This window comes from Yamadazyma tenuis, chromosome 5 (assembly GCF_029203305.1).
Source record: "Yamadazyma tenuis chromosome 5, complete sequence".
Taxonomy (NCBI): Eukaryota; Fungi; Ascomycota; class Pichiomycetes; order Serinales; family Debaryomycetaceae; genus Yamadazyma; species Yamadazyma tenuis.
The window spans coordinates 852,763-877,696 of NC_089465.1; the positions used below are offsets into that span (position 1 = coordinate 852,763).

The 24,934-nt window shown below is 39.9% G+C and overlaps 15 protein-coding genes across 15 annotated transcripts; 8 read left to right on the top strand and 7 right to left on the bottom strand. All coding sequences in view use genetic code 12, as the record gives it.

Moving 5' to 3' along the window:
- Positions 1-346: 346 nt before the first annotated feature.
- PSN45_004082 (uncharacterized protein) lies at positions 347-889 on the top strand (the record flags this gene model as incomplete). The annotated part of the gene is made up of 1 exon (XM_006686095.2): positions 347-889. The coding sequence occupies one exon, from the start codon at positions 347-349 to the stop codon at positions 887-889; it is 543 nt and encodes a 180-aa protein (XP_006686158.1).
- A 48-nt stretch (positions 890-937) lies between these two features.
- Positions 938-2,068, bottom strand: PSN45_004083 (tRNA-specific adenosine deaminase; the record flags this gene model as incomplete). The annotated part of the gene is made up of 1 exon (XM_006686093.2): positions 938-2,068. One exon carries the CDS (start codon positions 2,066-2,068, stop codon positions 938-940), a length of 1,131 nt encoding a protein of 376 aa, XP_006686156.1.
- A 179-nt stretch (positions 2,069-2,247) lies between these two features.
- FIS1 (mitochondrial membrane protein) lies at positions 2,248-2,706 on the bottom strand (the record flags this gene model as incomplete). The annotated part of the gene is made up of 1 exon (XM_006686094.2): positions 2,248-2,706. One exon carries the CDS (start codon positions 2,704-2,706, stop codon positions 2,248-2,250), a length of 459 nt encoding a protein of 152 aa, XP_006686157.1.
- A 156-nt stretch (positions 2,707-2,862) lies between these two features.
- On the top strand, positions 2,863-6,048 carry PSN45_004085 (uncharacterized protein; the record flags this gene model as incomplete). The annotated part of the gene is made up of 1 exon (XM_006686092.2): positions 2,863-6,048. The coding sequence occupies one exon, from the start codon at positions 2,863-2,865 to the stop codon at positions 6,046-6,048; it is 3,186 nt and encodes a 1,061-aa protein (XP_006686155.1).
- Positions 6,049-6,563: 515 nt separating this feature from the next.
- PSN45_004086 (tRNA A37 threonylcarbamoyladenosine synthetase subunit) lies at positions 6,564-7,697 on the top strand (the record flags this gene model as incomplete). Its single annotated transcript, XM_006686509.2, has 1 exon — positions 6,564-7,697. The coding sequence occupies one exon, from the start codon at positions 6,564-6,566 to the stop codon at positions 7,695-7,697; it is 1,134 nt and encodes a 377-aa protein (XP_006686572.1).
- Positions 7,698-8,132: 435 nt separating this feature from the next.
- PMR1 (High affinity Ca2+/Mn2+ P-type ATPase-like protein) lies at positions 8,133-10,910 on the top strand (the record flags this gene model as incomplete). Its single annotated transcript, XM_006686091.1, has 1 exon — positions 8,133-10,910. One exon carries the CDS (start codon positions 8,133-8,135, stop codon positions 10,908-10,910), a length of 2,778 nt encoding a protein of 925 aa, XP_006686154.1.
- A 238-nt stretch (positions 10,911-11,148) lies between these two features.
- PSN45_004088 (uncharacterized protein) lies at positions 11,149-11,991 on the top strand (the record flags this gene model as incomplete). The annotated part of the gene is made up of 1 exon (XM_006686090.1): positions 11,149-11,991. The coding sequence occupies one exon, from the start codon at positions 11,149-11,151 to the stop codon at positions 11,989-11,991; it is 843 nt and encodes a 280-aa protein (XP_006686153.1).
- Positions 11,992-12,029: 38 nt separating this feature from the next.
- PSN45_004089 (uncharacterized protein) lies at positions 12,030-12,791 on the bottom strand (the record flags this gene model as incomplete). The annotated part of the gene is made up of 1 exon (XM_066158211.1): positions 12,030-12,791. The coding sequence occupies one exon, from the start codon at positions 12,789-12,791 to the stop codon at positions 12,030-12,032; it is 762 nt and encodes a 253-aa protein (XP_066014308.1).
- A 112-nt stretch (positions 12,792-12,903) lies between these two features.
- Positions 12,904-14,085, bottom strand: PSN45_004090 (uncharacterized protein; the record flags this gene model as incomplete). Its single annotated transcript, XM_066158212.1, has 1 exon — positions 12,904-14,085. The coding sequence occupies one exon, from the start codon at positions 14,083-14,085 to the stop codon at positions 12,904-12,906; it is 1,182 nt and encodes a 393-aa protein (XP_066014309.1).
- Positions 14,086-14,993: 908 nt separating this feature from the next.
- On the top strand, positions 14,994-16,307 carry PSN45_004091 (oxidoreductase; the record flags this gene model as incomplete). The annotated part of the gene is made up of 1 exon (XM_006686507.2): positions 14,994-16,307. The coding sequence occupies one exon, from the start codon at positions 14,994-14,996 to the stop codon at positions 16,305-16,307; it is 1,314 nt and encodes a 437-aa protein (XP_006686570.2).
- Positions 16,308-16,372: 65 nt separating this feature from the next.
- PSN45_004092 (uncharacterized protein) lies at positions 16,373-18,310 on the bottom strand (the record flags this gene model as incomplete). The annotated part of the gene is made up of 1 exon (XM_006686088.1): positions 16,373-18,310. The coding sequence occupies one exon, from the start codon at positions 18,308-18,310 to the stop codon at positions 16,373-16,375; it is 1,938 nt and encodes a 645-aa protein (XP_006686151.1).
- A 746-nt stretch (positions 18,311-19,056) lies between these two features.
- PSN45_004093 (uncharacterized protein) lies at positions 19,057-19,335 on the top strand (the record flags this gene model as incomplete). Its single annotated transcript, XM_006686087.1, has 1 exon — positions 19,057-19,335. The coding sequence occupies one exon, from the start codon at positions 19,057-19,059 to the stop codon at positions 19,333-19,335; it is 279 nt and encodes a 92-aa protein (XP_006686150.1).
- Positions 19,336-19,421: 86 nt separating this feature from the next.
- PSN45_004094 (uncharacterized protein) lies at positions 19,422-20,420 on the bottom strand (the record flags this gene model as incomplete). The annotated part of the gene is made up of 1 exon (XM_006686086.2): positions 19,422-20,420. One exon carries the CDS (start codon positions 20,418-20,420, stop codon positions 19,422-19,424), a length of 999 nt encoding a protein of 332 aa, XP_006686149.2.
- Positions 20,421-20,834: 414 nt separating this feature from the next.
- Positions 20,835-24,022, top strand: PSN45_004095 (uncharacterized protein; the record flags this gene model as incomplete). The annotated part of the gene is made up of 2 exons (XM_006686084.2): positions 20,835-20,858; positions 20,948-24,022. The coding sequence occupies 2 exons, from the start codon at positions 20,835-20,837 to the stop codon at positions 24,020-24,022; spliced, it is 3,099 nt and encodes a 1,032-aa protein (XP_006686147.1).
- Positions 24,023-24,131: 109 nt separating this feature from the next.
- On the bottom strand, positions 24,132-24,740 carry PSN45_004096 (uncharacterized protein; the record flags this gene model as incomplete). Its single annotated transcript, XM_066158213.1, has 1 exon — positions 24,132-24,740. The coding sequence occupies one exon, from the start codon at positions 24,738-24,740 to the stop codon at positions 24,132-24,134; it is 609 nt and encodes a 202-aa protein (XP_066014310.1).
- Between the last annotated feature and the right edge of the window lie 194 nt (positions 24,741-24,934).

Consider the following 24,934-nt stretch of genomic DNA (forward strand, 5'->3'; position numbering starts at 1 on the left):
AAAAAGGTGGGTTTGTTCTTTAACAAATCGGATGAAGATATAACATCCAATACTCTTTTCAGTACTGTAGAGCCCAGAATCTCTTGTATACGGTGGATACCTTTCCTTCTCTCATCGATATTTCTCTCTAAACCATTTCTGAAGGTATTTACAAGAACATTTTTGGATATTCTTGTAATATGATTTGTACTTTCTTTCCATTAGGCACCACAAGGCCCCTTTTTCCCCCGGCCAGTTCCAGCTTTTCTTTCTATGCCAATGGCCTCTGTCAAACTCTGACTGCAAAATCGCCAGGAAAGTGCGAAAAAGGAGAATTGGAATCAGCCTCAACATCCTCCCACAGATAATGTCAGACCCCACGGAAACTAGTGGTGCCTCGCACAGCGAGCAAATATTAGAGGCATCCAGAAGAAACAACACAGAGCTCTTATTACAGATCAAATCTGACTTGAACAACGACCAGATGAAGTTGTCTCAATTGATCAACTCCACCAAGGAAATTATAACCAACAACACTCCTTTGCATTTGGCATGTCATCTCGGAAACTGGGAGTTCATCGATATAGTTTTGGACATTGAGGGGGTTGAAATTGACCCCAAGAACAGGGCTGGTGAAACTCCGTTGCATTTGGCCGTGAAGTACGCCAATGATGAACCTGATCATGGGTATTACGTGGTGGATAATTTACTTGATGCCGGATCCGATCCTAGAATACTTGATAGCTACAAGTTAAAACCTATTAACTACGTCAAAGACAATGCCAATTTGACGGAGTTATTAGAAGGAGCCGAGTATGCAATTTCTATGGAAGGTCAGGGCCTCCAAGAGACTCAAGAAGGTGATGATGGGGAAGAAAGCGATGGGCCTTCTGACTCTGAGTCTGAATAATTAGAACCCCCATAACACATATATTTATATATACATATCTATAACCATTTATCCCAATAGAAAGTTATCTTTGGTGGTGTCGACCCAGTTTTCCAAAAGCTGTTTTGCATCTTTCTTCAAGATGTTCCTATCTGTTTGAGCTTCTTTTAGCTCTTGGTATGTCTTTTGTTTTGGCTCATATACCAACATGCTGTGTTTTACCAATGCCTTATTGCAAAGTGAGCTTTCGCCTCCGGGATTTGGAGGCCGGTTCTTGATGAAGCTACCATTTTTAACTCCATTGTTAATGACTTGAGTCTCGTTTCGCCAGGCCATGTGCACTAACGAAAGCGGTGATGGAACAGCACCTTCATGCTTTTCATATGGGTAAGCGTTCTTTACGTACACAATTGTCTTGAGCTTCTTCCCGATGGTTATGGGAAACCTCTCGTCAAAGCATCTTCTGATATCTGGTTCATGGTACTTTGTTTTGTGAAGTACCAAAAAATCAAGATAAACTGGCTCATAAAATTGGCTGGTAATACTATTGTTTAGCCCCACCAACTGTTTGAGGCAGATTTTGTCAGAGCAGGATTTGCTAAGTGTTTTCACTGAGTCCAGCCTGCCAGGCTTTGTTCGTACAATTCCCAACTGATCAAAATGGTTTCGTCCTCTTACCATCTCAGTTTTAGTTTTACGTCTCTTATATCCTGCTCCATCCTCCTGTGGGATCTCCCACGGCGTGTTATTCGATGTTTTGGCACTCAAATACCCCATAGATGCGTCTCCACACGGAGGTTCAGTCACAAAAAGAGCCACTTTTATATGAGGCTTTAAGACATATTTCTCTGTGTCTGGGTTCTTCTCTACTAACGTAGACTCACGATTCTGGCACTCGTCGATCAAAAACCGGTTAAAAGCTCGAAAGCAGAGGATCTCCGCATGTAGATCGTGCACTATTCTACCCTCAGAATAGCTTCGTACTTGGTCTGGAAGGGCTTTCACTCCAGTGCAAATCGAAATCGGTATATTTGTATCACCTTGAATTAGAACTATCCCAGCCATCACTGTCCATTCTTGGACCCCATTTGATCGAGTTATGGGTTTCCCGGACTTTATGTTCAACCCATTAAATGTTTGTACTACGGTATCAGCTATTTTTTGTGCCAATTGTGAAGAATCATCGTGCAACTCACCCATGATATTTTACAAAAACAGTTTTTCGCATTCATTATATAGCATCGCTTTCTAACCATTGTACATAAAAACCCCTAGATCGCTTACTGGAGCCTTCAAATGTGATCCAGCAGTAAGAACACCTGGGAAAATCTGAAACCATTCACAATTAAACAACATGTAATAAATATCCCTAACGCCCTTCAACGCTTTCTTCTTATGAGGGCACCTATTATCCCCACACCAACAGCAAGTATTCCTCCTGCTATTCCAAGACCAATTAGACCTTCTTTGGTGATCTTGTCTTCAATTACGTTTTTCATGGCTTGGCCCTGGCTGTTGTCAGGCTCAATCTTTAACAACTCCTCGATGTATTGCCGTGCGCTCGTGTAATCCCCGAGCTTTAATGACCCCATAGATAAATAGTATAAACAGTCTTTTCTGATGTCAGGCTCCTTTCTGTATAGCTCCTTCAAAATTTCTACTCCTTCTTGGTTGTATTTGTGACCTTTGGTCTTTATTAATCCCCAAGCATAATTGAAAAGTGATCCAGCCGATGGATCGGGGTTTTCTGATTCCACTTGATTTCTTAGGACATTTAATCGTTCTATGGGGATCGTATGTTCGAAGTCTTTCAACGCGGGATAGAGCAAGTTAGACATAGTACTGGTTATTTTGTGTTTCTCTGATGAATAAGTTATAGCTTTTTGAATGGGGTGATAGTTTGAAATGTGACGTTTAATTTCGTTCAGTTGATACGCGTTTGGGTTGTTAGCGACCACAGAAAATTTTCGATTCACCACCACTAACCTTTGACTATGGATCAAGTTCAACTTGTTCTCAAGCTAATTGAGGATCAGAATAGTTCTAATAACAATTCTAGAAGGGTGGCTGAATTGGAATTTAATCATTTGGTGGCTCAAGATCCTTCAAAAGTTTGTTATGTGTTAATTCAGGTGCCCATGGAGTCAAGTTATCCACAATATGTGAGACAATCTTGCTTATTACACTTGAGGAGATTGGTTCCAAAATACTGGTCTATGGCATTTGAGTCTTTCAGTGGAACTCCAATTAGCCAGGACTTGAAGCTGGTAATTAGAGACAACTTGATCAAGTTGGTGATGACTTCTCAACCTTCCAAAATTAAGAATAGTGCTTCTTATGTAATTGTTCAAATTGCTGTTGCTGACTATCCTGATGAATGGCCCGACTTACTAAACACTTTGTATGAGTATTCGAGGGATTTCAATAACCAGCCAGCGGTCGAGGGCTCTCTCAAAGTTTTGAACGACTTATTCGATGATTTGGTAACTGAAGAACAGTTTTGGGATCAAAATGTTGGTAAACAGTTGATTGATCATATTACTCTGATATTATCCACAGATAACTTGAGCCCAGAAGTCAAAATTAATTGCATAGACTTGTACAAAAATGTTTTAAACTATTTAACTAGTGGTGAAGCTTTTGTTAATGACTCGAGGAAGAAAATGGTGTATGAACATTTACCCTTCATTTGCGAATTGTTCTTCAAGTTGATCAAAGATTCCATCCAGTCTTCTTCCAAATTGTTGAGTAACAAAAGCATTGATCTTGTTGATTGTAAGTTTCGTTCTTCAATGTACTCTGTGCTAAGCACTATTTTTGGCAGCTTCAACAAGAAAATTTCAATCGAATTCAAAAGGTACCTATTATTGGAACTCTTGGGTGACTTCAATGTGTTACACTCTCCGTATCTACAGATCAACAACAGTACTTCAGACTTGAGTATTATAGGATATGGGGATGATTATGGAAAAGATATCACCGACACTATCAATGAAATTGCATCTCTAGTATTGTTGATACAACATAGTGTTCAATTGAACTCAGTATTAGCCACAGATGATTTTCTGGTGTTTGTTACACAGATGATATCCGTGTCCACTTTACAGTCTGAAGACAGCTATGATAATGACTTCAACGTCTACATAACTGAGAACACAGGTTTATCTGGCTCAGTCACTGTACGCGATTCCATCAACGAATTCTTCTCTGAATTGAACGATAAGGATTCCAATGCAATTTTCAATGCCATACTCAGAGACCTTATGAGCTCAACTAATGACCCATGGGAACTCACTGAAGCCAAGTTCTATATTTTAGAAAGTATGTTCCAAAATGAAGATACTGAGCTAGAAGGAGATATTGATATAACCGACTTTTACAGTTTCACTGTTCAGTTCTTGGCGTTAAATGAAGCTAACCGCTTAAACTCAAACACAAATTCATTGGTTATTGCGAGAGTCATATCTATGCTTCCAAAGTTTTTTGAAAAGTTTGAAGGAAAGTTGTCTGTCAACAAAGTTTCTGCTTACAGAGATGATATTGCTAACTACAATAATAACATTGCCGCCTTCATTTTCAGTTTAACCATATTTATTAGCTGTAAGCTATCCTCAGGTGATACCGGGTATGATTTCATTAAGGCTTCCACTTTGATCAGCAGCACTAACTATAGAGATTTGATCAACTTTGAGACAGATTTCAATCACACCAATTCAACTTCTATTCAGCAAAACTTCTTTTGTTTGATCACAGATTTGCTTGAAGCAAGCGAGGAGGATGCTTTGCCGGTCTTATTGGAGGCTTTGTCTGTGGGGATTAATATCAACCCAAAAACTGCTTCTAAAACCGACGCTTCTGGATCATCAGTTGTAGACTTAATATTGAACGTGTCTTTCAAAGATCCTTCTAACGTCCAGTCTGTCATTGAATCGTCTGATTGTTTGAGGACGTTGTTTGAAAATATTGAGATGGCTGATTATATCACGTGTTGTGAAAAGTCGTTGCCTTTCTTGATTAATAATATTAACCAATCCGCTACTGACTCGCAGTCCGTTGAGTATTCCCCAAAATTGAACCTTAGTTTGGATTTACTTGACATCGTTATTGAATCTGTTCCCCCCAATGAAATCAATGAAAAATCTTTCCCTGAACAGGTATTTAACTTCTTGTATTCTCATATTAGAAGATTGGTAATATTGGCTAACGATGATCAGATTTTACAAAGTGGTGGCTCTATTATTAACAGCTTGATACAGAATGCATCTACAAGCTTCAGAACCTACAAAGATCCGGACACTGGTGAATCTGGGCTTGAATCATTGTTAACCATTGTTTCTAAGTTCTTGTCTTCTGAGTTGTCGGACAGAGCAGCCTTAAATTGTGGTACAATTGTAACCTCATTGATAAACAAGTTTCAACAAGAATTAGGGGATCAGTACTTGTCTCAAATTTTGGCGGCTACAGCGCAACGACTCTTAATTGCCAAGGAAGTGATTACTGTAGAAAACTTGGTGATGCTATTCTGTAACTTGGTTTTAGTTTCCCCTGAGCTGATGATCAACTACCTTGGAAATGAATTGATACTTAAAGACCCTGTAACCGGCAAAGACACACCTAGTCTTTCGTTGATTCTTCCCATTTGGTTCCAATCATTTGAAGTGACTAGAGGTTATGAGAAGATAAAGCAAAATGCATTGGCTTTAGGAAAGATATTTTCTTTGGCTGATCAAAGAATTGAGACCTTGGTCGTTAATGGTGATTTAATACCTTATGATGGAGACAAGATTGTCACCAGGTCTATGACCAAACTGATGCCAGATCGATATACTCAAATTTCAGCATCTCTCAAGATTTTAAAACTCTTGGTCAGTGAGCTTGAGTTTCAATGTCAACAGCCAAATGCTGAAGATTATTTGCAGGGGAAATATGAGGAGGATGCTGGGGATGACGATGGGTGGGAAGACCTCGAAGATATTGGTGTGCCCAATTATGACAAGTTGAAATCATATATAGACTCTGATGATGAAGAACACGAAGAATCAAAGGATGATGATTTAAAGAACTTGTTAATTCAATTCTTCAAAGAATGTGCCGTGAGAAACCTTGGAAATTTTTCGAAGTATTACGGCCAGCTCGATGATGGCGAAAAGAGAATAATTACTGAAAATGTGCTATTTTAATATATAGATAATACACGTTGTAAAAGATAAATTGTTGTAGAACAGTTCCTTTTTAAAACTTTAATTTTCTCAATAGACGTTCTAAAATATGCCTATACATGTGCAATTGCTTACTGTATTGAATTATTGAGCTTAATGGTAATGTATATTTGTTAACGCTAATTAGCGCAAGCAGGATGTACATCAATTCATATTCCTCTCTCAATAGCATATTTTTCATTGATTTGTGAAACTCACAAATTGAAGTTAAATTTAAAAACAATTCTTAGAAATAGAAAATATGATTTATTTGGAACTGCCTAACTCATAGTAATATAACACATCTTCCAAGAGAGCTTATCCTATTAGTCTTAAACTGATAGTTAATATAAATCTCAAGGCCATTTGCAGCCAAATGTAATCGTAGTGTCTACACAATATCGCATCGCATTTACTAATTTGAAACATCGGAAAAAAAAATTATGGTTATCAAAAGCCTTAGCATTTATACAAGGATACAAGGATTTAAAAGATTTATGTCATTTGATACCAAAATTTTGAAAGTAAATCCAGAAACAGTGGTTTTCAAAATTGGAGAGGATTTACCTACGATAACTGACCCAGACACCGAGAGGAACCTTCAAATAGCGGCCAATGAACTCAAGAACACAAGCAATGTAGTTGGATTCCCAACAGAAACCGTATACGGACTCGGAGGCTCTGCCCTCAACGATGAATCTGTCAAGTCAATCTACAGAGCCAAAAACAGACCGGCTGATAACCCATTAATTGTGCATGTTTCATCCATAGATCAACTTAAACGTAAGTTACTACCCAAAGACTATATCATACCAAGCATCTATAGTTCACTCTTGGAAAAGATGTGGCCCGGACCGTTGACTATTCTCCTACCGGTGCACGAGGATTCAATCCTCTCGAAGTTAGTTACTGCTGGTCAAGACACTTTTGCGGTAAGACTTCCTAGTCATCCAATTGCCAGGGCTTTAATTGCATTGAGTGATACGCCGATAGCTGCTCCTTCTGCGAACTCTTCTACAAGACCAAGTCCAACATTGGCCAGTCACGTGTACCACGATTTAAACACCAAGATACCCTACATTTTGGATGGAGGATCATGTAACGTCGGACTCGAATCAACCGTGGTGGATGGGTTATCGCATCCTCCAATGCTCCTTAGACCAGGAGGAATCCTGTTGGAAGAGATTAGGCGAGTGGGAGGACCTGAATGGGTAAATATTATCTTGGCAAAAAAAGTCGCCGGTAAGAACGAAGCTGTCCGAACCCCAGGCATGAAATATAGGCACTATTCTCCAAGTGCTCCTGTAATACTCTTTTTGAACTGCTCTGACGGGGAAGTGGCCATCAACAACTATATCAAGAAGAGAGACATTGCTGACTGCAAATTTGCATTACTTAGAACGAGATCTTTCATTCCTGCTAAAGAGATTAGCAAGACTATCATTGCAGAAAGAGAATTAGGAACTACTGGCGGTGAAATCTCTCGAAACCTTTTCAAAATGTTAAGAGAAGTTGATGAATTGGGTGTGGATTTGATCTTCGTCGAAGGAGTTGACGAAATAGATGAAGGACTTGCCATAATGAATAGACTTAGCAAAGCAGCGTTCGAAACAATCATTAAATCCGACTGAGAAAGTTCACCAAATCAAAGTCAGTACTCATGGTCCTGGACAGTACTGCTGCCAGCAATATTGTTAGTGCAAACCACCTCGGTAATATACACCTGTAATATAATCTCAAGATAAGGTTGTAATTTTAGTGGATCAACCATTGCGCCTCTAAGATCAGGGAGCCGTAGCCCGTAGATGCGAAGAAAAAAAAATCGAAGTGAACTTGTTGGTAAGCTATTTCATTTTGTAAAGCCAAACAAGCTTTGCTTAAGGAGTTAATTATAACGAATATATTAAACCCTTCGTATAAAACTCTTGTTATTGTTTGCTAATTCCCTATTTTTCAATTCGATTGAGTAAGCTGAACGAAAAACTTGTGGCACGTTCAGTGTTTTGTGAACAGTTATATATAGAAAGCAAGAAGTTGTTTTGCGTTTGGAGATCAACTTAACGAACATGAGTGAGAATCCATACCTATCGCTGAGTCAAGCGACCATTGATTCCCGGTCAAATTCCCCCTCGGCTTTATTCTGTCAAAAGTCAATAATAGATACTGCCAGCGAGCTCCAAACTGATATAAAATTCGGGTTAACTGACAATCAGGATATTCTTACTAGAAAGTCTATACACGGAGCAAACGAATTGAATAATGACGTTGAAGAGAGTCTACTTTTAAAATTCTTGTCGAGTTTTTACCAAGATCCATTGATCCTATTATTAATAGGGTCGGCACTAATAAGTTTTTGGATGGAAAATATAGATGATGCTATTTCCATTACGTTGGCTATTTTCATTGTGGTATCAGTTGGGTTTGTTCAAGAATATAGATCAGAGAAATCCTTAGAAGCATTAAACAAGTTAGTTCCTGCCGAAGCCCATTTGACTAGAAATGGGAATGCTTCCAATGTTTTAGCATCGACTTTAGTTCCAGGTGATTTGGTTCACTTTGGACAAGGGGATAGAATTCCCGCTGATGTCAGATTGGTGGATGCTGTCCATTTGTCCATTGATGAAAGTAACTTGACTGGTGAAAACAGACCGGTAAAGAAGTATGTTGAGTCAGTGTTGAACGAAAAAGATGAGTCCATTCCGATTACCCAAAGAAACTCAATTGCATACATGGGTACATTGGTACGTGATGGTCATGGGGCTGGTATTGTAGTAGCTACGGGGGCTAAAACCGAGTTTGGTGCAGTTTTTGAAATGATGTCTGAGATTGAAAAACCTAAAACTCCTTTACAACAAGCCATGGATAAGCTAGGTAAAGAACTTTCCCTCTTCAGTTTCATTATCATCGGGATCATCTTTTTGCTAGGTGTAATTCAAGGCAAAGCATGGTTAGATATGTTTCAAATTTCTGTTTCCTTAGCTGTTGCTGCCATTCCTGAAGGGTTACCAATTATTGTGACCGTTACTTTGGCTTTGGGTGTGTTAAGAATGGCAAAGAGAAAGGCCATTGTTAAGAGATTACCAAGTGTTGAAACCTTGGGAAGTGTCAATGTTATTTGTTCTGATAAAACGGGAACATTAACCCAGAACCATATGACAGTAGTAAAAATGTGGGCTTATGATTTCAATGGTACCTCTAATAACCCCTTCTTGGTAGTGGAAAGATTCAATGATGAAGCTTTACACAAAAAATTGACCGGAAATATGAAGAAAGTCTTGGAAGTTGCTAACATATGTAACAACTCCAGATTTTCTACCGAAAGTGAAAAATACGTTGGTAATGCTAGTGATATTGCCTTGGTTGAATGTTTGCCACACTTCCTGTTGGAAGATATGAGGAACACAAAAGAAAGGTTCTACGAATTACCATTCTCTTCCCAAAGAAAGTACATGTCTGTGTATACCCACTCCGGTGATATGAGCAAATCTGAAGCTTTTGTGAAAGGTGCAACAGAAAGAGTCTTAGGACTCTGTTCCAGGTACTATGATAACTCAGGGAAGATAAAACCAATTACTGAAGCCATCAAGAAGGAAATCTTGGATAAATCTCACGAGTTAGCTAATGATGGATTGAGAGTTCTTGGGTTTGCCAGAAATAATATCAAAATAACTGAGAAAGTAGACCTGAACAGCCAGATTGAACCAAGTGATTTAATATTTTGTGGGTTAGTTGGTATGAAAGATCCTCCTAGACCTAACGTTGAAAAATCTGTTGCCTTATTGATGAAAGGTGGTGTTCAAGTTGTCATGATTACTGGTGACTCTCCATCCACTGCCACTAACATCGCCAAACAAATCGGAATACCAATCATCAATGAACGGTCAGTAATGACCGGAGATCAAATTGATAGTTTGAGTGAAGAAGCTTTAGCAGAAGTCATCCAGAATGTTTCCGTTTTCGCAAGAACTACACCCGAACACAAGGTGACTATTGTCAAGGCTTTCCAAAGAAGAGGTGATATTGTGGCAATGACAGGTGACGGTGTTAATGATGCACCAGCCTTGAAATTGGCTGATATTGGTATTGCAATGGGTAAGAACGGTACAGATGTCGCCAAAGAAGCGGCTGACATGGTGTTGACTGATGACGATTTTTCCACTATTTTGAATGCCATTGAAGAAGGAAAGGGAATCTTCTACAACATTCAGAACTTTATTACCTTCCAATTATCAACTTCTATTGCTGCTTTAACGTTAATTGCCTTATCGACTTTTTTTGGTTTACCCAACCCATTAAACGCTATGCAAATTTTGTGGATTAACATATTGATGGATGGACCTCCAGCCCAATCTTTGGGGGTTGAACCTGTTGATCATGAAGTAATGAAGAAGCCCCCAAGGAAGAGAACTGACAAGATTTTAACCAGCAGCTTGATAAAGAGAGTATTACAATCATCTGGTATTATTATTATTGGTACCTTATACATTTTTGTCAAAGAAATGACTGACAATGAAATCACCGCTAGAGATACAACCATGACTTTTACCTGCTTTGTGTTATTTGATATGTTCAATGCATTATCATGCCGTCATTACTCCAAGTCAATCTTCAAGATTGGGTTGGGAAACAGAATGTTTAACTTGGCAGTGGCCGGATCCCTCGTTGGCCAATTCTGTGCAATTTATGTACCATTCTTCCAAGGTATCTTTCAGACAGAGGCTTTGTATTTTATTGACTTAGTCCACTTAGTCTTATTATGCAGCACTGTGTTTATTGGTGACGAGATTAGAAAATATTACTTCAGGAAAAAGTTACCTTTCATTACTCACTACAATGAAGTCTGACTCATATTAGTCAGGTATTTATACATATAATAGTTAATCTGCAAATTGTTGTGGAGCTTAGAAAATAAAAGTATCTTTTTTGACTCGTAGAGACTCTTCTTGCCCGTGTAGATGCGGCTTTTTGTTTTACACGCGGGTAAGCCGTATTGGTGTCACGAAAATAGTTTGACATATGCATGAAACGCATAAGTATAAGTATCTGTCACATTCCTGATGTTTCCACAGGTGCACAGGATCAATGGTATTCCAATTTAATATAGACAAGCACACTAAAGACTTTGTCCCACCCAATCAAGTCAAGAGGCTTCCAAGGGCTTTGGGTTATTTTTTGGGGAACAACGATAATGGCTCTAAGCAAAGACCCGATTATTTTATATGGCTCGAGGTGCTAATTGGATCTTTCTGCGGAATTCTTGTCCTTGAAGGTGTATTTAGAAACCCAAACATCTTCACCGACCACCATAATGCACCAATAGTCATAGCTAGTTATGGGGCTACTGCCATTCTATGCTTCAATACGAATGGGCTCCCTCTTGCCCAACCCCGGAATATCATATTGGGTCACTTTTCCTCGGCTTTAATTGGAGTTTGCGTTGAAAAGTTGTTCCTGTTGTCTGAAAAAGGAAGGGACCATTATTATATTGGAGGTGCTCTTAGTGTGGGAATGGCTTCTGTATTGATGCTGATTTTGAATTGTGTACATCCACCAGCCGGTGCTTCCGCTTTACTTCCCTTCATTGACGATGGCATCAGAGACATGAGCTGGTGGTATTTACCTACCCATCTTGTGAGTTCGGTGCTAATTGTAGCGGTAGCTTTGATAACAGGCAACGTCATTAGAAAGTATCCTGCTTTTTGGTGGACTCCATTAAATAGAACACCACCACCCCCAACGCAGGAGCCGAAAGAAGAGAAGGCTCTTGAAACTTTAGTCTTGAACGCCGAGACCTTACAGGTGCCCAAATCATTGAGTTTGAGTGAGGTAGAAATGGAAGTTCTCGAATCACTCCAGAATAAACTAAGGGACTACAAACCTAATACCGATTCCATCGGCAGCACTGACATTGGCCAGTCGGTTTAATTTTAACTTCATCTATGTACATATGTAACTAGCTTGACCTAATAACTTTTCATTAGCTTTTCTAAAGTAATAACCGTATTGTCCTCATGTAGGTTTTGAAAAATTCTGCTGCACACTTGATCAGTGGACAATATTGGTCTGATAGTATTATTGACACAGGAAAGATCATTTCCTAAAGCTTGTTGCTTCAATTGATGAAGTTGCTTCATGCCATTTACTAGTATGTATCGGTTGTTTCTCTCATCTTCATCGTACATGATTCCTGGTCTAATAATTAAGCTATTAAGCTTCGATTTCAATAGTTCAGTTTCGGCTTCTCTTTTAGAACGGATATAATCCAGGGGGACTATCACCGGTAAGCCCTTATCAGCCGATATATAGACCAACTTGCCATTTTTATTGGCTTTATAGTATGCGAACGCCAATTTTAAGGCACTTTCTTTATTGAGACCATTATATGAATTGTGAATGGTCTTGTCCATGGGATTGGATCCCACAATCAACTTTTTAACAAAGTTCAAGTTCAAGCCCCCTGAGCTGATATCTTTCTTGTATGATTCATCCTCGAAGATCTTACCCATCGAATGGAATACCGTTTTGAATTCTGATAATTGGGACTTGTAGGTGGAGTCGTCAAAGATATCTGCTGATTCCCATTTGACTTGCTGAAGATGCTGGTTTGATTTTAAAGGAGGAATTCCCGAACGTGAGAATGACGTGACTTTGAAGCCATTTCTAATTCCATATTCACAGATCTTGCGCCCGAGAAATCCATTTCCTCCGAATACTGCAATGGACATACTCTGGAAATGGGAATCTTCAAAATCTTGTGTCGCAGTTTCAAAAAAAATATTTCATACATATATTAAAGGTTGATTAATGCTATTTAATGGTTATATGCAAACAAAGAAATTATTGTCCGAACTTCTTTCTTAACATCACAAACTCTTCGTCTTCGACTTCCTCGATTGAAGGATGTTTGTGTAAGTCAGATAATGGTGAGTCTGGAGTCTCCAAATCATTGTCTGAGTTGATTGATGCGGTTTCGGTCATATCGACTTCGGGAGTAGAAGGAGATGAAGTATGAGGAGACTCAATTTCTGGCTCAGTGGTGGCACCAGTCTCAACCACTTCAGCAGCAGGAACGGAGGTTTCAGGGTCGGCAACAACAGATTCAGGAGCTGGAATGGTTACTTCAGGTTTAGCCTTCTTGTTGCTGTATGAGGATTCATTAGCTTGAGCACCAGCCTGTTCTTGAGTAGGATATCTGAATGCAGTAAAGGGGAATTCTTGAGAAGCAGTGGAAGGAACAAAGATATTTTGGAAAATTTGGTTAACGAACTGTTGAGCTTGTTGTTGAGCTTGTCTTCTTGCTTCTTCCTGTTCTTGCCGTTGCTTTCTCAAATTTTCTTCTCTTACTTTTCTTAACCTTTGTTCTTTTTCCCTTATGATTCTGGCTTGCCTTTCCTGTTCTTGTCTGATTCTGGCTTGCTTTTCCTGTTCTTGTCTAATTCTTTCATGTTCTTTTCTGATTCTTTCTTGCTCTTCTCTGACTCTTTCTTGTTCTCTTCTGAGTTTTTCTTGTCTCTCTTGTTCTCTTCTAAGTTTTTCTTGTTTTTGCTCCTTTCTATGCTGTCTAATTGCTCTTTCATCTGGTTTTGGTCTAGAACAGGAATTTTCTGCTAATTGGTCAAAGAAAGTGTCGAACAAATATCCAAACGCTTCTTGGGGTTTTTGGGAATAAACTGGGTTGTACTTTGGAATAATCAAATTCAAGACATTGGAGTTGTATCTGTCAAGAGCAAAGTTTATATTGTTGATATCGACCTTGGCCAAATTCAACTTGATTGAAACCTTGAAGTTATCTGGCAATGAAAATACTTCCAATAATCCTTCGAACTTGTTGGTTCTGATTAACTTGAACTCAAACGAGTTAAAGTCACCATCCACCTTAAAGATCTGAAACTTGACTTCGTCATCAGTTTCGATCTTCTTGATCAATTTTGGTTTCGAATATTGTTGAACAAACTGAGTGTTATCGAAGAAGGCCGATGGGAATAAACCTTGATTGTAAAATAATGGGTTGACTAACATATTAGGTATGGTAAATGTGAATTGATAAAAACTTGTTTTCTAATAAAGGCAGGGGAGATCAGTGAATATTTATAGGCACTTTTGCCATCATCTGCTTAGTTATATGCTGCAAAAATATGAGAAGGTTCTCGAAAGAAGTGTGCAACAATTACCTAAAGGAGTAATGGCTGCAGAAGATTCTCGAACTTGGAACCAAAAAGAATCTTCTTCGCGGTAAATTGGGCGGAGCATCGCGGTAGATTACAAATCGTGGGGCTGCCCTGCCACCCGCGCCACCGCGAGAGATAATGACCTAATGGTACCACTTGGGCTTAGGGGTGCGTGATTGCAGGGAATGTGATTATTAGTAATTGTTCCTTATACACTAGGCGGTATGAGTACAAGTCGTGTCACGGTTGTACTATTTGTTTATTTAATGTAGATTAACGTGTTACATGTGGGCTGTCACTGTGCTTTGCAGCCTGCGGTCCACACATTTCTTTTTCTCGGAAATATCCACAGTGACTCAAGCACCAAGAGCAACCCCACAAGTTAGGTAGCCATGAAATAGACTTATCACTCTCTAAGGGGTTTCAAGGGTGTGAATAGAAGACTGTATGTTTGCTTGTGGTGTCCAGAGTTTTTAAAAAGTGTCTCTGGTGCTGCTATTGTTACCCCACAAAACAACTATGCTAAAAGTTTGAGAGATGAGTCAAAATATTTTGCACTAAATCACCGGCTAGGTTTTCATACGCTAGTAAATTAAATTTTCACTGCACTTTAAACTGCAGATTCTATGAATCAAATGGCCTATCATTATGCCCGTATCAATATCGTTACAAAGACCAGGTCTCGTGGCCCTTATACTGTTAAGCAGTGCCCTTGTTGCTAGCCAGCTTTTTTCATCTCTTAGCACCTCACAAGCACTGATGGGAATACTAGCTGTATTTTTTGTGACAGTTTCATTTCTGTTGATACGAGTTAAAGATCATCAAGTCCACAACAAGGATGACTCCGAGTCCCGTGCCAGAATCAATCAAATGAGGTCCGACTCCATCACGGCCAATACTACCAAACCCGCCTTAAAATCGGGTCCTTTGAACATCGTGGTTGTGGGTGCCGGACTCATAGGCCCAAGACACGCCCAGCATGTTAATGATAATGACAGCACAATGTTGTTTGCGATCATTGACTTGAATCCCAGTACAAAAGTGGTGGCTCAGAATCTCAACACGAATTACTTCTCCAGCATCGAAGAAATGATAGAATACTGTACCATGAATGGACTAAAACTCCCCGACGGAGCTATAATATGTACACCAAACCATACACATGTGCCAGTTGCGGCGAAATTGGCGTCCTTTGGAATCAATTTGTTGGTGGAAAAACCTGTTAGTCCAACGGCAGAAGAATCCAAAGCATTGAAAATATACTCAAACTTCAAGAAAGTCAAAGTCCTTGTGGGACACCATAGAAGGTTCAATCCTTTCATAATCGCCACCAAGAAGAATTTGTACAAAATTGGTAGCGTTGTAGCAATTCAAGGGACTTGGGCTTTGAAGAAGCACGAAGATTACTTCAAAACATCTCCTTGGAGAACCAACTCGGAAACTGGAGGTGGGACACTCCTCATAAATCTTGTTCACGATCTTGACTTACTACAGTATTTGTTCGGACCTATTTACCAGGTGTACGCTGAGTCGTTGCCCAAAAAAAGAGGATATGAAAAAGTTGACGAAGGTGCTGCATTGACTCTAAGATTTAAGTCTGGTGCCTGCGGAACTTTCATATGTTCAGATAATGTTCCATCTCCTTTCAACTTTGAGAGTAGCACAGGAGAAAATCCCACAGTTCCCCTTCATGATAACTTACATGGACTATACCGAATCTTTGGGTCAAATGGAACATTATCCATTCCCGATTTCAACTTATACCAAAACCACCCGGAACTTAGCGAATCTAACACCTGGTTGAATGAAATTAGAAGTAAACGAATCGTGGATCCCAAGGTGTTGATGAAGCAAAAGCCCTTTGATAGTCAATTGAACCACTTTGTCAATATCATCAACGATAACCATATTCCCAACTGCAATATAGATGATGGGATTTCAGCATTGTTAGTAATTCAGTCTGTTCAAAAATCGCTTCAAACAGGTTTACCACAAGTGATACCTGACATCACCGATATCAAACCAGACTTTATTTCTTTAGGTTTGGATTTAGACAGTGAATGGCTTTCTTAAAAGTTCTCGTATACATTACCGTTTATAAAAGTTTATAAAAAAATTCCCTTGTATTATTCACCTCATTAAGCCACAGAAGTGTCTTTGGTGATAACACCATTAGTGGCCTCAACTTCTCTTGAGTAAGGAAGTTCACCAACAGTTTCGATTTCCACCTTAACGTCAGTAGTGGTACCGATAATGTCATCCAAACTGGCAGATTCCTTTACCTTATAAGAAGAGGTCTTTAAACCATTGATAGACAACTTAGCCTTACTACCAATAGAAAAAGTCAACTTGGATGAGGTCGATGGTGGAACAAAGGCCACCTTCTTGTCGACAGCAGATTCGTTGTAATTCAATGGGAAGTCCAAAGTTTCGTTTTTGGTGAATACGGCGATACCAGAAGCAACATCTAAAATAGCAAAATTGTTCTTGATACCAGTAATCAAAGTAAGAGTGGAAGTAGTGGTTGAAGTTCCAGCACCACTTCCTGGTGGACCAGCAATTGTTTTGATCAGCTTAGAGTGTTTGGACAAGATGGAATGAGTAGACGAGTTGAATTCAACCGTGTAGTTTGCAGTGGAGTTATCCAATAAAGTGAAGTTCAACTCAGAAATAATACCAGCATCAATGAAAGACTTAACAATCTCGGTCTTAATAGAAGGAGCAAATGGACTGGCCATTGGAGGTTCAACAACGACTCCGGAGTCCTTTTCAGAAGATTCACCAATTAACACCTCTCCAACGGCACTAGAGATCAATGAAGATTCCCAAGCCAACAAGTTACCGGAGACGAACCAAGAGCCAGTGGTAATGACGTTTTCACCAGGAATAACAGGATGTGCCAAAACTGGAGGTACACCTGGAGCCTTGTTAGCAGCACCAACTGGAGAAACTACTTCAACCACCAAGTTAGCATCATCAGCCCATAAGAAAGGCAACACCGACACCAAGTCAACTTCGTAAGTCAAACCTTGGAAAGCACCAACGTCAGCCAATGGTTGCCACAAAGAGGTGATATTAGCATTGTCAGAAACTTCATTGGCATGGAATAAAGCTGGTTTTGGGGCAATAGAAGAAATGTAAACATCGTTAACATAGACGTTGATGTATCTCAAAGGACCACTAGATGCAGGTTCACCAATCTTACCGATATCATTTTTGAAGTAAGTGATTTCTTCCTCAGTGGCAGATGCAAAGAGAGAGACCTTAGCAACAGTAACGTTAGATTCGAGTTGGGGTAAAGTGACAGAAAAACTATCAGTTGGTAATTTGAAAGGCTTACCGGCATTGGTCAATGGGAAAATGATATCAGCAGGACCGTGGGCAGAAAGGATGTCTTCAACGGTAATTGGAGTTTTGGCAACGGGGGCAGCAGTTAAAGTGTCATTATACAAAGATAACACTAAAACTACATCAGTTGCAGCAGCAGAACCTTCCAAAAAGTTGATGGAAATACTCTTGTCTTCAGTGAACAAGGACAAAAGTTCAGTCACATTCTTAACGGTGGAACTTTGAGTGATGGTGTTCAATTTGGAGTATGGGGTAGAAGTTCTCCAGACTGGGGTATCATCCACGGAGATTTCCGCAACCACTGGTTTACCAGCCACCAACGCCTCATTGGAGAAATTTAAGGTCAAAAAAGCTCCAGTGAAGTTAAAGTCGACTGGGGCTTCGTAGTCGAAAGCAATACCATCAGAAAGAGTTTGGTTAAAAACAGTGGTATTGAGGACATAAGCATCAGCACTGAGGGTCAAATCTGGGGACACTTCGAATACTTCAACAGTGATAGGAGCAGGAGCAACTGGAGCAAACACTGAAGCAAAGATCGCAAATGGGCTGAAACATTCAACAGCTGGGGATTGTCTAAGGAAGTAAAGAACAACCAATAATCCGGTAAAAGAAGCTAAAGCCCCGTTAGCAAAAGCTCTAGCTCTACTCTTCTTTTGGATTGGCTTGTTCAATTCCAAGTCCAATTGATGTTGCAACAATTCGTCTTTTTCAGATAATTCGATAGCCATTGCTTATTTGTTAAGGGTATTGGAAAAATTATCAAGGCGACAATTATGAATGTTAAATACATTTTGCAATAAAAACCGGGGCGCCGGTTTTTTTTTTTCATTAGATAGGATAACTCCGTAAAGGCATTTTCTTTACTTTTTGAAATGACACTGCAAATTGTGATATTGAAACAATGGAACACCGAAGCATCATCTGTAGTACATTCCCATTAAAGCCTCCGGTATGGGGTTCGGCCATTAATATGTTTAGATTACTAAATAAACTCTTTAAGCGAAGGTGCAAATATCCTGATGGGGCTCAGGTCTAAAGTGGGCGAACAAATTTAGAGATATCACGTTCCTACTGAAAATTGGTAAAGGGTTAAAGCAACTGTGGAAGATCCCTTTTTGTAAATCTCAGACTTAGCATATGCCATTATCTATGAAACGGGCCGAATACTAAGCATGTTGAATCTGCCTGAAATGTGGCTGCAGATCTTCTCCTGGCCGGTTAACAGGTATTTTGGTGGGATTGTCCTGAGGCCGCCGGGTTTCCGGCCAGGGACCGGTGTCGTGTGTGGCTGGGTTCCGATGAGGCAGAGGCTGGAACCGGCACGACACCCTGCGCACCATATTGCCATCTCACACGACCCAGAGTTAGTTCTAAACTTCTCGAGTTCTGACCTTCTCGCACGACCCGCGAACCCATGTAAAAAATCTACCAGTTAAAGTCGATCTAATTACAACATACATCTCCTGCCACAGCTATGTCCAAATTCATATTACCAAGCACCTTGAGAGAATTAAGATTCCATTTGTCCCAAACAGGCGAAGCATCCGTGCCCTTGAGAAAGTTTTTGACCACCAACTACGCCACTTTGAAGACACAACTGAAAAACGAATTGCCCATATTAATCAGAGAAGCATACGGTATACCTCCAAGCATCACTGCCAGATTTGAAAAGGGAAAGGAAATCAAGAACAACTTAGAAGGATTGGATGAAAAGGCCGTTGCCGAGGCCTTAAAAACGTTATTGAAAAACTAAAAAGATGAATGCTAATTTCTCTCGATTACCTATTTATATGAATATAACTACACTTAATGCATACTAGAATCTATCTATTACCTTTTTTAACCCTTCAAGCGACTGTTAAACTTGTACATCCCCCATCCAAGACTAAACGACTCATTAACATATATCGTCTCTAGCTCACTATTTCCATCATTAGATCCTGTGGCCACAATAAATGGTAGAAAATGATCTAATGTGGGATGAGCTTGATACAAGAGTTGACTGTAGTTAGCGTCTTTCTTCAAATTATTGAGGTTTTGTGCCAATGTCAACGGAGTGGACTTTTCAAATGTATGTTGTAATAGTTCATGAAATGGCTTACCATATGGCATAACTTGTCCCGGATAACTGAATGACCTTTGAAGATCTCTGAGATTATGTACGGAGGTACCAGAGCAAACAATAAGACCTTTGATGTCCTTCTTGGTGTCAGGGTCCCAAATCAACTCATCTCTTAAATTCTTCAATGCCTTACCAAGCTTATAACTATCACTGAAACTATCTGAATCCGGCAAAGATACTTCCACCAAAGGAATATCAAGAGTTTCACCAAATGCCACCCGTAAGGGCACCCATACGCCATGATCTATTCCTCGATCAACTATTTTGGCGTTAAAACCACTTCTGGTAAGTTCTTCATGAACCAATAACCCTAACGTGGGACTGCTTTTGGAAACAAATTTCTGCTGGTACGTCTCATCTGGGAACCCATAGAAATCGTAGATCATCTTGTTTTCATAACCTTTGCCAGCATTATTCACAGAGATTTGTATGGTATCACGCTCGTCACTTTGAAAATGTCCAGAAACAACAACAAGATAATCAGGTTTCAACTCAATGATTTCCTCTCCAATAGCCTTCAATGTGTCATAGGCTCCCTTATCAGTCATGAAATGATTTCTGTCACCTAGCAATGGACCTCCATGACTTATGAAATATGTGGGAAATGGTAATTTACACTTCACGGTTGCAAATAAGCTCTTTTCTTTTAGTGCCATCAATGCCATAGATATTAATAATGTAACACAACAGAAGACTATCTTACTGATAATTCCCATGCGTATACAAGTATATGAAAAAAAGCGAAATTGCTGATCAACACAGATATTGGTTTATATATACCAAATCGATTATGAATCACTTAGTAATAGTGGGTTATCCTTAAAGGGCGGCTCGGTGTCCGCACTAAATCCGGCGCACAAGCACACCTATTAACTAATATTTGTAAGCCGGCCGGAACGGGGCACTCCAAGAACCGAGCGAGAAAAGTAAAAAATCTCAAATCCAGGCCGCTTGTTGTCAAGTGCTTATGTCAGCACTCGTACATCCCCTGCTTGTAACTACCCACTACCCTCAGCATTGTTCTGCTGTTTACCTGCGAATTTCAGGTATACCTTAATTCAAATTAGCCGCTTGCTGCATTTATTTAAGTTTTATTTCCATTCAGTGTATTTCCTGGTCATACTTATTCAATGAACTTCTTTGGATCTCGTAAGGTATGTAATTACTCTGTCAATTTGGTGGTCTACCCATTGACCACCCCTTCATTCCTTCATTGTGGTTGTCGTACTAACTTTTTTTCAAGAGACATAGCAGTCAGGGTTTTAGGAAATACAACAATGAGGTGTATGAATATGAGAATTCCAACCACAACGTGGCTGGAATGCCCAATAATGGTGTTGACAGAAGTGCTTCGATGACAAACGGTGCTGGCTCTGCCGCATTGGCTGCCTTGAGACTACATCAGAACTCAAAGCCTGTTGCAGCAAAACCAACACCCGCCTATTCGAATCGACAGTCCGCCTACATAAGATCCAATTCGTTGAGGTCAAATTCTACCAACCAAAGGTCTAATTCCTTGAGAACTTATTCATATCACCCAAAGGGATCATACAATCCTGGTCAAGCTTCAATTCCTGATGCCAGAAGGTATAGCTCGTTGACCTCAGGCTCCAACATTCCAGCATTCCAACAAAAGCAATCACCACAACAACCACGTACGCGACAACAAAAACGGTTGAGTTCTCTAGGGTCATCCCAGAATCATCGTCCAGATCCAACCCTATATGAGACACACAGTGATGATGAGGGCGAAACTATAATAACTACACAAACCACCAAGGTAGTGGATAGTCAAGGTCGAGTCCAGTCCATTACAACCAAGACAACCAAAACCCTTCCAGATGGATCAAACATCATTGAGACCACCACCAAGAATATCTCCAGAGGTAATTCAAGAACCAACTCTTTAAGAAATAACTCTATTCTTAGCTCTTCCAGAGATCCAGCCTACAACTTGCAGAAAATCGAAGAAGACCTACATGACTTTGAATACAACTACGTTTTGGATAACCAGCAAACTCAGCCACAACCTGTGACTTCGAACCCTCAACACGAATCCAGAGCTCCTCACGAATTAGAAGATGATTTGTTACACAATTCGGACACATTGAAGTTGAATATTGAACCTTCTTCTGCGCGACCAAGTTTGACTAGTAGCAGCAAAAGATCTCCTGATTCCTCCGTGAAGCCCTTGAAGTCAATTTTGAAAAACTCTACTAAACCGGACTTCTTGGAAGAAGGTTCATTTAACAAACTACTGTCAGAAGCACCTAGACCTGACGCGGAGAAGTTTGACACTATAAACCCCAAATTGGCTCCACATCCATACAAGTCTATCGGTGTTGGTGTGAGATCTCACGCATCTCCCACTGCTGCGATCTCAGAAGTGAATGTCAAAAGATCTCCCGTCCTTTCACAATCACCCCAGACACAGCCGGTACTGTCACCTCAGTTGAAACTGGCTTTTAAATTGTCACCGATTCCAAGGCACGATGATATCATTTCAAATGCTTCTGTAACATCTCCTTCGAACTTTTCGATTAAATTTGATGAAAATATCGAGACGATCCCCGTCTACGAAACCGATTTCGATAGTCCAAAAAGAAAAATTTCTAACTCTGAGTTGTACAGCAAGGCAATGGAGGTAGCCATGGAAAGAGTATACGGAACTTCTAAGGAGCTTGAAGCTGCCACCATGTCCGTGGATCCTAGTGTTCCCAGTTCAATCATTGAAAAGAAAAATAAAAGAGATAAAAAATTGGAAATGATCGGCCATTCTGGTGTGAATGATAATTATAGATACGAGAATCACCACCAGGACTTTGCAATGCATTCCATGAGAAACTCTTCCAATTCCAAGTCTACTTCACGAAAAGAAAGAGCCAAAGAAGAGAAGAAACAACAAAAAGAATGGGAAAAACAACAGAGGTTGGAAGAGAAACAAAGAAAGTCAGAAGCTAGATTACAAGCTAAGGAGGAGGCCCAATCAAAGAAATCGATGGAAAAAGAAGCAAAGAAGTCTTCTCCAATTAGAGGTCTTTTCGGGAGGAAGAAGAGGGACAACACAGATGCATCAACCCTCAGTGGTGAACTCAGCAACAATTTGGTTGAACGCTCACCTTTAAACCTGAGAGCTGGGGGATTGAGTACTAACAATGTTCTCAGCTCTCCCACTAGAGTTACTCCTGTTCCGGTCTTCGATGATAATGTATTACACCCAACAGAAAATGATTCCCAAATCAAACCGTTAAAAGAAAAAGAACAGGTAGTACCTTCTATTGTTAACATCCAAACTCCTTTAGTAGAACCAACGATCAAGTTTGATTCAGATGAGAACTCAATTGGCCAGTTTCAAAGTACTGCGAGTGAAGATGTCAGAAACACCAGACACTATGTTGAGAATCCTATTACCGAAGAGTTGGCCGAAGAATTCCCACCAGTGGCTGAGGCTGTAGGTCACAATATTATACCAGTTGCGAAAGAACCTGAGATTCCTCCACGATCCGAACGGAGGAATATTGCACCAGTTCTCGAGAATCTTATTATTCCAACTCCCGTCCTTAATGAACCAGTGGATTCCGAGAACCTTGAGGATAGCGGTATTTTGAGTACTTCCGATTTTGATGATGACAGAGACGTGGCCCGGAGTCCCAGCTCAAAGAAGCTGGACAACTACGAACAGTTTTATGAAGCAAACGAACCTGAAACTTCGCCAATAATCAAGAATACCCTTAATGAAGTGTCAGAAGAAGAAGCTATTAATGGCACAAAACGACAAGAATCTTTCACAGAGGCCCATACCAGCAGCCAAGTTGAAATTCAAAACTTACCAAAGGAGCAGGAAAACCTTGATAGTGTGGAAGCACCAAGAGGTAACTTTCCAATTGATATAAGCAAACAGTATACTTTGGCCGAGCTCATTAAAATGGGGAAGACTACCGACTCCACAGAAGACAGTTTTGATTTACCTGATTTCCCAAATAATCCAGATTCTGATCTTAGCAGTAGGGGTTCAGCCGATTTAAATGCTGCCTTGAGGAGAATAACGGAAGACAAAGATATTTCTACCAACATCCAAGAGCCTCTGCAGGTTGAAGAACCATTTGGTAAATCAACACCTCCCACCGAGTCCAGTGATGATAGAACTCCTCAAATTTCACCATCTACCATAGCAACCAAGGAAGTACCTAAATTCTCAGACGTCGACGAAACGTTGGTTACACAGGAAACGAAGAGCAAGACCACGAAGAAGGGTCATAAAAAGTCCAAGTTCAAGGACAAAATATTCAAATATTTTATCAATTCTTACGACAAGTAAATCAAACACTTTAGTTTGAATGTATTTTAGTTACTGTATATCTAGAATAATAAATCAAAATTTATTTTAGTAACTGTATATATAGAATAATAAATCAAAATTGATTTTATTAATTATTCAAACCGTATTGTCTGTTTCTTTTCAAGGCTCTTCTGACATCCAAAATGAATTCCTTGCTTATTGAATCAGGATCTTTCCACTCTTCCTTCCACTTTTTGTGTGGGATTCCTTCACCAGGTAGCTGATCTCTTACCAAACGAGAGTTTCTTGGTTTAGCAGGTGTCTTCTGGGGAAGAAAACGTGCTTGGAGACTATGAAAAGGTGGTTCTCTTATCCTCAAGAAAGCCTTATTTGTTTTAGTACTGGAATCGATGAACTTATCCAAACACGAATTGGTTCTTCTGAAACCTAAGGAATCGGACTCTGAATCGCTGTCCAAGGACAAAAATGAGTATGAAAATGAGGAGAGGCAAAATACATTCTTCTTTGTTTTTCTGTATTGAAGCTGTAAGCTTCTGAAGCCTAATCTTGCAAAGAATGGTCTATTGCTCACTGTCCCCTGATTGTGAACAGGATTGGGAGAAGAAGAGTCCTTATTGTTGAATTGGAGAAAATATCCTCCGCATGCCCTTGAACTAATAGATGGAATCGTATCTGATAACGACCAGCTCTTGGAAGGGTTTCTTGACACTCCGAAAGAATTGCATAGACGTTTCATCGTAGTAAACTGATTTTGCAACCATAAAAATCCACAAACAAAAATGCGAGCGAGGATTGGCATATAGTTCAAAATTGATACATGGTTTGACTAAGGCTAATACGGAGAATATCATATTTACCTCTAATGATATGACAGCTATAAAACTGAATATGTCTACAATGCACGCCCACCCCCAGGTGCCTGTGTCATCC